This window comes from Myotis brandtii, unplaced genomic scaffold, assembly GCF_000412655.1.
Source record: "Myotis brandtii unplaced genomic scaffold, ASM41265v1 scaffold65, whole genome shotgun sequence".
Lineage (NCBI taxonomy): Eukaryota > Metazoa > Chordata > Mammalia > Chiroptera > Vespertilionidae > Myotis > Myotis brandtii.
Window position 1 is genome coordinate 923,841 of NW_005370516.1, and position 10,344 is coordinate 934,184.

At 44.4% G+C, this 10,344-nt stretch overlaps 1 protein-coding gene across 1 annotated transcript in view; it reads left to right on the forward strand.

Annotated features, from left to right (window-relative positions):
• The first annotated feature begins 6,210 nt into the window (after nt 1-6,210).
• Nucleotides 6,211-10,344, forward strand: part of GNPTAB (N-acetylglucosamine-1-phosphate transferase, alpha and beta subunits) — a 53,063-nt gene continuing 48,929 nt past the window's right edge. Inside the window, exon 1 of the mRNA XM_014528723.1 lies at nt 6,211-6,330. Within this exon, the coding sequence (XP_014384209.1) occupies nt 6,211-6,330 (120 nt within the window). The remainder of the gene's footprint in view (nt 6,331-10,344) is intronic.

Here is a 10,344-nt window from a genome sequence, read left to right on the forward strand (position 1 = left end):
TCCGGGCGCGCGTGACCCCTGCGTCCCCATCCTCCCTGCCGCCCCGAGGACCCGTCCTAGCGCCTGCCCTTTCCCCGGAGGCGCGGAGGACTCAGACCGGGCTTTCAGCGTCTGGGGTCGAGATTTCGTCCCCGCAATGGTGTGTGGGGGGGAATAGGAGCTCGTTTTGCGGATTCCCTTTCCCACCGATGCATTCTTCGGGGTCCCCAAGTCACTGGACTTTCTCCCTCGGGCCTTAACCTCCAGGAACCCCCTCCTGGAACCCAGAGTTGGTGTCTTTCCATTCCTAAATTCTGATCCCTGGCCCCTCCTACAGTGTTGTCCCTCGGGTGTCACCCTTCTAATCTTGTCCCCTTTGACAAAGGCACTTTAATCTTCTTAACTTAGTTTCTTCCCGGTCCTCAAAACTTTATCCAAGGGCGCGTGTGTCATTGCACATGAATTTGCAGTGGGAATAGTGTACTGGCTCAACATTGAAAGGACTCGGTGTGCAAGGGGACTCTTTTGCACGTTTGCTCTGTCATTTGGGACAACTGTACACCGTCAGGTAGCCCTGCTGGCAGGTGTGCACACACTGATGTGAGCGATCTCTTGGCACCTCCACTTTTCCCTGTCCCGAGATCACCCTCACGTGACCCACGTGACCGGGGCACCTTAATGATTTTGGACTCCAGCGCTTAATCTCTTGGGAGCCAGCACAAGCCCTGGGTCATGGGATAGGCTAATAATTTAGGTCCCAGGTCACACAAGCCCTGCCGTTGTAACTCTGCTTTTAGTTAACAGTACAGTAAGGTAGTTGGGTCAGGCTGTAAACTCCTCAGAGAGTCCAAGCAACAGGTTTGGGAGGTGGAAACACACGGGTTTAATAGATTTTTGTGCGCTCGGGATATACACTTTTTAAACATTTTCATGACTGAAACAGCCCTTTGGTTTGGGTTGGGTCTCATACGGTATTCTTTTCTTTTTTAAATATGTTTTTATTGATTTATAGAAAGAGAGAGGGAGAGAGAGAAACATCTATGCGAGAAACATTGATCAACTGCTTCCTGCACACCCCCTACTGGGGATTGAGCCCAAACCCGGGCATGTGCTCTGACTGGGAATCTAAGGGTGACCTCATGGTTCATAGGTCTACGACGCTCAACCACTGAACCACACCAGCCAGGTGAAAGGTTGGTCTAGGTCCCGGGGCTAATAAAAATACATTTTATAAGTAAGGGTGAGAAAGTGCCCCAGACTTGTAAGTGGAAAATGTAACTGATATACCACCTGCTGTTCTATCTTTGTTTCATGTGTTGCAACGAAATATAGTGAATGTATCTATGTATAGTTGTGTCTTATTGATAAGATTTATTTTTTGGCCCTGAGTAATTTAAATTAACTGTTTATTAAAACCCCTACAGTGTGAAGGTGACTTAGAGGCATCAGTTGTTGGAATTTTTTATTTTATATATTCAGTGCCTGGTTATTTATTTACCAAAAGAAAGACTTTTGTCAGTCTTGAGATGACCACAGATCTTAGAGTTTGGAACAAACAAAAGAAATGAGAGGCAAACAACTTCAACTGGTGGCATGGGAGATGACTCAATACCACTAATGTTGTTAATCTGTACAGCACGGTGGGAAAGAAGAACTGCCAGATTAGGCAGATCTGGGTTTGAATGCTGGTGCCAGTGTTCGTGATCATGATAATAGTTAACACATAGGGCATGATTGTGATAATAGTTAATACATAGTTAATACAAGTTCCAGGCCTTCTCTTAACTGCTTTCACATTCACTCATTTAGTCCTTTCAACACCCCTGTGAGATGGGTAGTATTATTACACCCATGTTACAGGTTATGAAACTAAGGCACTTGCACAAGTTAATCTAGCCAGTCTGTGGCAGAGCTGGGTTCAAACCACAGCAGTATATGGCTCCAGAGCTGTACTGGTAAGCACATCTCTTCATGGTCTCTCAAACAGCCCAGACTGTCCTTTGTATGATCTTGGAAAGGATACTTAGTAAGCTCTCTGAACCTCTCAACTTCCTCATCTTTAAAGTGGAGGCAAGAATACCTTCCTTGCAGGTTTGATAGAACCAAGTAAGTATGTAAAGTACCACACATAGTTCCTGGCACGTAACAGACACTCCTTAAGTGATAGTAACTACTGCTACTATTATTATCATCATCAACTGATTTATATCTTTAATCCTTATTTTTAAATGAGCTCTTGAAATAAGAATGCTGTCATCATACAGTTAATATTACCAACTTGTTAATAATTTCACTAATTGTTAACTGAATTCAGAATATTTTTTCCTTCCCTCTTTTTTTTGGTAAGTATATTTTTATTGACTTCAGAGAGGAAGAGAGTGGGAGAGAGAGTTAGAAACATCAATGATGAGAGAGAATCATTGATCAGCTGCCTCTCACAGGCCCCCTCCTGGGGATCGAGCCCACAACTCGGGTATGTGCCCTTGATTGGAATCAAACCTGAGACCCCCTCAGTCCACAGGCTGACGCTCTATCCACTGAGCCAAACCTTCCCTCTTAGAATAAGTGGTATTGGCTGTACACGCATCCAAATTCTGAGACAGAAGTGGAAATGAGGGAGGGAAGTGTATTTTCAAATATTTTTTTTACTTTTCCCTTAAGTTCAATCAGGTATTTTCTGGAGAACCCATGGGCACTCTGATCAACAAAAGCAGAGCTGGATCCTAATCCACAGTGAGGACCCTCAAGCTGGGATCTAAAGTTCACTGAAGTTCATTGCCTTGGGGTGAGGGTAGCAGGTGGGAACTTGTCTGTTGAAAACTGGTTTTCTTGGGCAAGTCATGTGCCCTTGGGAGTCTAGTGTCCTCATCTACAAATGAGGGCACGAGCTTAACTATGCTCTCAAGATTCATTTTAGCTTAGAAAGTCCTCATTTTAAATATTTGTCCTTTGTTAGTTGATATTGTATAGACCTTCAAACATGCTTTTGAATAAAAAAATGTATTATTTCAGGACCATCATTACTTAGTTGAATTATTTATACAGAAATCTATATTCCCTTATCTGAAACTTCTGGAACTACTGAATGACCTTATAATTAAATACCAGTATCTTTTACAGCGGAACATATGACTGTTCACACTCAGTGAGGAAAATAAAGACTATAAATAACTTCCAGTAAGTTTAGGCCAAGTTTTGCCACCAAATAAGTTCAGGTCAGGTCAAGTTTTGCTGCCAAATAAGAAACAGAAAGGTTGTCACTATTGAGAGCTTTTTGGATTTCAGGATTGCGAATAGAGGATGGTAGATCACTGCTGGATGTGTATGTGTGTGTCTGTGCGCCTGGTGTGTATGTGTGTAAAATACATCACTTCCTTACTTGCACTAAGTATGGGAACAAATATTCAAAAATGAACTTGCATGAGGAAGTCAAATAGGTTCAGACAGAAGCTGCTGTAGTGGGTAGTAATTGTCCCTGGCCTCCCCGGTTTCTTTTGCTCACCTGCCTTCCACTGCCATTTTGGATGAGTGAGATTCTTGTTCAGTGAAAAGGAAGATTGAAAACTGAGTCCAGCTCAGCCAGCGTGGCTCAGTGGTTAAGTCTTTCAATACCAGTGGTCTCTCTTTGGAGGGGATTGGGAGAGATCCACAGCCCAGCTAACTGTTAAAGTGGGGACCTTGTCTTATTCCCTGGTGTATTATTCGAGTTTGAATGAATGGATAGGGATGACCTTAACCAACATCCCTTCAAGCTCATTTCCAGTAAAGGTGTAAATTTTCTTTTTTTTGTGTGTGTGAATCCTCACCTGAGGATATTTTTCCATTGATTTTTGTTGTTGTTTTTTTGTGTGTTTTTTTTAAGAGAGAGTGGATGGGAGGGGGAGAGACACAGAGAGAGAAACATCGATGTGAGAGAGATACATCAATTGGTTGCCTCCTGCATGCACCCCGACCAGGGCCGGGGATCAAGCCTGCAACCAAGGTATGTGACCCTTTAGTCCACTCTATCCACTGAGCCAAACTGGCTAGGGCCAGTTTTCTACTTTGATGCAGACCATCTGTAGTTACCTTTTCTTTCTCATACATGATTTGTCTGCTTGTACTTTGTAGGGTGGAAGATGCTGTCAAAGATACAAAGAATTTTAGCTCATCCTTGACCATCTTTGTATAGTTAGGATAAGGCCATGAGGACTGAGTAACAATAAAGGGGATAGGTAATTGAATGCCTGGGTAGGTACCCAATAATCGATTAGAAAATCAGAGGACGGGAAGGAAATGATGGACTGAAGCATCCTAAAGGAAGTTGAGACTTTTACAAGGAGGCAGGAGCTTTTTGTGGGAGTTGGGGGGTCGGAGGTGGGGGAGATTATTAGTGGTTTAACATTGCTGCTAGTATTAGCAGCGCTTGGTTGCGACAGAATCCCAACTCAGATGTGGCTTAAAAGAAAAGGTCGTTTTTTGACTGGTGTATTTGAAAAATTATAGGGTAAAACTTTGGCAGGGTTGGATCGAGGTGCCCAAGTGATGTCTTCAGGAATCTCTTCCTGTCCCTGTTCTTCCCTTCTGTTGGTTTGGTTCTCAGGCGAGCTCTTCCCATGTGGAAGCAAAGATTGCTGCCAGCAACTCTAGCTTCTCAACTACCATTTTAGAAAGCCCAGCAAAAGGAGAGCTTCCTTCCTCAGAGTGCCAGCTGGACCCAGGTGGCCTGCCTAACCAGGGAATGCGTGCCCTTGCTGTTCCCTCATTAGCCCCCTGGATCATCCCCAGAGCTAGGGCTGTGAGCCAGCTGTCAGTCTCCAGTGAACCATGTGACTGAGAGGGGTTCCCTAGAGGGAAATCATGAGGTTGTTATCAAAAGAAGGGCCAGAACAACAGATATCATAGACACTGCTTGAGTCAAAACCCATTTCCTTTCCTGGTCCTGAATGTTGACATTGTGACTGTGATAGCTGTTAGCCCTTTACTTGTTGTAGAAGATGTAAAAGTGGGTTGTTTCCATTTGTAATATCTTGTTAATTTCTCTACCTGTGAATCTAGTCTTCTTAGGTGGGCGTATTAATAGGGAGTTATTTTTGTTAAACACAGCTCAGGTGTGCCCTCATAAATCTTTCAGTAACGATTCGATATATTTCCTTAACTTAATGTGGTAATTTGATAGTTGTGTTTGGTTTGACTTACTCTTGAGGTCTTAATTTGTTGATCATGTTAATGAAATTAAGCTTGTTGGCCCAGCCAGCATGGCTCAGTGGTTGAGTGAGTGTTGACTTATGAACCAGGAGGTCACGGTTCGATTCCCAGTTAGGGCACATGCCCAGGTTGCAGGCTTGATCCCCAGTGTGAGGGGTGCAGGAGGCAGCCAATCAATGATGCTGTGTCAACCACTGAGTCACACAGCGAGCATTTTAATTTGAGTTTTACATGACGTGGAAGCCTTCATAAGGAGATGAAGACCCAAAGAAGTGCTTAAACCTGAATGTTTTAATGCTAGGTTTGATGAGTGGAGCACTGTGATAGGACAAAAAGGTTATGACCTGAGTTTCATGAGCTGGGGAAACACAGGCCTGCTGGTTCAGAATTCCTTTAAGCAGACAAGGGTGGAGACAAGGATGCCCTTTTCCTCCAGTTATGGAGAGGGCACCTTTCACAGAAGGTCATATGACAGTGGTTCTCAACCTTCTGGCCCTTGAAATACAGTTCCTCATGTTGTGACCCAACCATAAAATTATTTTCGTTGCTACTTCATAACTGTAATGTTGCTACTGTTATGTATCGTAATGTAAATATCTGATAAGCAGGATGGTCTTAGGCGACCCACAGGTGGAGACCGCCAAAGGGGTCGCGACCCACAGGTTGAGACCCCCTGCCATATGACCTGCTTCAGGGGTAAGTCAGAACATCCTTCCCATGCCTGCTCTTTCTCAAATTTCTTCAGCTTGAAATATTCATTATGCCAAGCTGCCGTATTTTAGGGGCACGTATCCTGATCCTTGTCAGCTCAGAGTGGGGGAGTGTGAGCTGATTCTGCATAGCAACCACCTCTCCCTTGTCCTCAGAGCAGGTAGCAGCCAGTCCTTTTTATTTCCCAGGCGTGAGACAGATGTGGCGTCCACCCCATTGCAGGGACCTGTCATGGGCTCCCTAGGTCATACCACGGAGTCCTTTTCCTGGGCTTGAGGTGATGGGAAGATTTCCACCCCTCCCCTTTAGCTGAGGTGGAGCAGGATTCACGGAATGCCAGCGGCAGCTTCCAAAAAACCCTCCTCTGGACCTTTTTACTGTGATTTGGATGAGTTTTCAACCACCTCTTTAGGAAACTTGACATCTTGGTCCCACACTTCTTTTGGAAATGTGGTATCTGGTATTTTGGTGCCTTAGATGAGACTTATTTCTCCATGCACAGCTTCTCAATGATGATTTGCCACTTCTGTACTCAGCATGCTGATCATAGAGATGTTCTCTTTCTTACCCGGAATCCTTGTGTCCCAGCAGAGCACCTGAATCACTTGTTCAGTTGGTACATTCTATGTTTGAGTGCAGTGCCAGGCCCCTGGGCACGGAGTAGTGAACAGAGCAGACAGGTTCCCACAGACAAGGAGTTTATATTCCGGTTGTGCATTCAGACATTAAATGCTACTTAATGAAGAGTTGTGAGAAATGCTGCAAAGAAGGAGAGGGTGTTGTGGGAGAGACCTGCAGGGAGAACTGTCTGGTGGCTGGGTCAGGGAGATTTCAGAAAGGAAGGGACAGGGAGAGAGAGATAGAAACATCAATGATGAGAGAGAATCATTGATTGGCTGCCTGCTACATGTCCCCCACTGGGGATCGAGCTCACAACCCAGGCATGTGCCTTGACTGGGAATCAAACCGTGACCTCCCGGTTCATAGGTTAACGCTCAACCACGGAGCCATGCCGGGGGAGGCATTCTTGATGCAGTTTGAGCTCAACTTGAAAGGGTCAGAATTTCTGAGGCAGGGGACAGAGGAGGGTTGGCCTACTGAATGTTCTCATCTGGGAGGTATTTTGCCCCCCTCCCAACCCCCGCCCCCAGAGGCATTTGCCAACGTTTGGAGACATGGTGGGTTGTCATGATTGGGGTGTACCAGTAGTGTGGGATTGGTGTTACTAGCAATTAGTGGGTGGAGGCCAGAAATTCTGCAAAACATCCTGCAATGCATAGCACCGCCCTCACAGCGAAGATTATGCAGCCCTGGAACCATGAGAAGGTCTTGAAGATGGGGTACATGTGAGAAGTCCATGTGGCTGGAAGATGGAGAGCAAGAGAAAGTGTGGATGTAGGAGAGATTGGTGTGGTGGGTGCCCTGCTCCCAGCCCTTGGTAGAATAGGTGTTCAGGGTTTGGGTGTTTGTCCTGAGAACAGTGGGATAACCTTCAAGGTTGGTATGTACTGGCATGTAGAAGGCGGAGGCCAGGGATGCTGCTGACCGTCCCGTGATGCACAGGACACCCCCATAACAAAGTTACCAGGCCCTAAATGTCAGTACAGCCAAAGTTGAGAAACCCTCCATTAGGACAGTTAGTTGGAAGCCTTGGGCTAGGCCCGTAGAGGGCATTTAAAGGAAATGAACCGATTTGAGAGATTTAGGGTGCAAGATAACCTGGCCTTTATGTGCCATTATGTGCCAAACACTCTGCTGGCTTCTTGAGATACAAAAATGAGCAAGATGGACAAGTTCATTTGCTCACTCAGACCCAACTATAGGTGCTGAGTGAATATTTGTTGAATAAATACATATAAAATTTATTAAATACATTAAATATATTAAATACATATAAAATAAATACATATAAAATTTATTTTTGCTCACTGATTGTGATTGGGCCTAGTGAGGAAAGATGGTTTAAATGAGATGTTTCATGTTTGTAAGACACCTTGCATGGTGCCTGGTGCAGGGTTCAGTAAATGCTAATTAAATGCCACGTGTCCTGTCCCAGGACAGTTCTTCCCTTGGCTGTGATGCTTGTGAAGGCAGCCGCAGGAGACCTTACTTCTGGGCTGGTGCCAAGGCCACGCTGAAGGGTATATTCATCTTTCCTTAGAGACAGAGCGGAAAAGTTCACAGTGATTTCTTCACCTGGCTGCTTTATTACGGTTGATATGAAAGCAGAGGGAGTGAGTTTATTAATTTAATACAGCCGGGACCGTATAATACCATATGTTCTTCTAGTAAAATGTAACAAACAAGTGTAGCTATAAAAGGTTATATATTCACAATCTATCTTTTGAAGTTCTTACTGTTCTTTAGATTGATTGTTCCAATCTTATGATCCACACGCAGTATCTTAAACGGGTGACTGACTAGTCAGCCTGTGTGTGATTCATATGTGCACTAAATTAAGCAGGAAAAAATGTGATCTTTCAAAAATGTTACAGATTAAGTCACACTTGTGCAGGGAGAGCCAAATGAATTCTACAATTGACTAAAAACCATATTGCCTACTTTAAAATTGCATTCTAAAATTGTTTCTTCTTGCCCTGGCCAGGTAGGTAGCTCAGTTGGTTAGAGCAGCGATCGCCAACCAGTGGTCTGCGGACCACTGGTGGTCCGTGAGGTCTGAAAGGTTGGCAACCATTGGGTTAGAGTGTCGTCCTGATACGCTAAGGTTTGGGGTTCCATCTCCAGTTAGGGCACATACAAGAATCAACCAATGAATGCATAATCTCTCTCTCTCTCTTTCCTTTTTCCCCTCTCCCCCCTCTTCCTTTCTTCTTCCCTCCCTCCTTCTCTCTCTCTCTCTCTCTCTCTTTCTCTCTCTCTCTGGCTTTCTTTCAAATGAATAAATATATTTAAACAATTTAAAATTGTTTCTTCTTTTTTAAAAAGTTGTTTCTTCTTTTAAGAGGGTTAAATGAATAAATACATTTAAACAATTTAAAATTGTTTCTTTTTTAAAAAGTTGTTTCTTCTTTTAAGAGGGTTCTAGTGTTCTTTCCCCCTTGAAATACCTTGCTTTCCCCCCTTCATTCCATTAACTTCATTTCTGTTTCTGATTCCAAATTGGATAAAGCTTCTTTACCAAAATTTCACAAAGTATTCATTTGACAGAGATTTTTTAAAATATATTTTATTGATTTTTTTACAGAGAGGAAGGGAGAGAAATAGAGAGTTAGAAACATCAATGAGAGAGAAACATCGATCAGCTGCCTCCTGCACACCTCCTACTGGGGATGTGCCTGCAACCAAGGTACATGCCCTTGACCGGAATCGAACCCAGGACCTTTCAGTCCACAGGCCAAACCGGTCTCTATCCACTGAGCCAAACCGGTCAGGGCTGACAGAGGTTTATGGAGGTGATACTCTACTGCTGACTAGAGACACAACGATGGTTCAGTTTCTTTCTGCTCTTGAGGAACTCACTCTCCGGACAGAGAGATGGACAGGCAGATAGACAATCTTAAGATGTATTGTGATAAATTCAGTTGAAGACAGAGGGTGGGTGTTGGGCAGTTTCTCAGACAGGGTGACATGTGAGCTTGATCTTGAAGAAGATGGCTGAGGGAAGAAAGGGGAGGTGTCCTTCCCCCTTTTTTGGCTTAAACAGCACGTTTATTTTCCCATGATTCGGGAGATTGGAAGTTCAAGATCAGAGCGCCCAGCATGGTTGGTTTCTGGTGAGAGCTCTCTTCCTGGTTTACAAATGACCGCCTTGCTGTGTCCTCACATGGTGGGCAGAGAGATAGAGAAAGGGGGAGAGAGAGTCTCCCCTCTCCCCTTTAAGTGAAGGATGCCATAGGTGTAAAGGTATAGGTGTGGGAGGCACTCTCACCTTCTAGGGCAGTGATGGCGAACCTTTTGAGCTCGGCGTGTCAGCATTTTGAAAAACCCTAACTTAACTCTGGTGCCGTGTCACATATAGAAATTTTTTGATATTTGCAACCATAGTAAAACAAAGACTTATATTTTTGATATTTATTTTATATATTTAAATGCCATTTAACAAAGAAAAATCAACCAAAAAAATGAGTTCGTGTGTCACCTCTGACACGCGTGTCATAGGTTCGCCATCACTGTTCTAGGGACTCAGGCAGTTCCGAAGGGCTGCAGCATACCCAGGACTGAAGCTGCAGAGGCAGGCGGCGGCCGCTTTAGGACTTGCCTACTGAGTGAGGCTAACACATTTCAATTCTTCCTGAAGAAAATGGGGATCATGCAAACTATTTAAAGCAAGAGAATGATGAATTTGGTCTCTGTTTAGAACGATTGCTCTAGAGCAGTGGTCGGCAAACTGCGGCTCGCGAGCCACATGTGGCTCTTTGGCCCCTTGAGTGTGGCCATGAAGTTTCAATCGCACTGTACGTGCGCGCCCACACGTGGTATTTTGTGGAAGAGCCACACTCAAGGGGC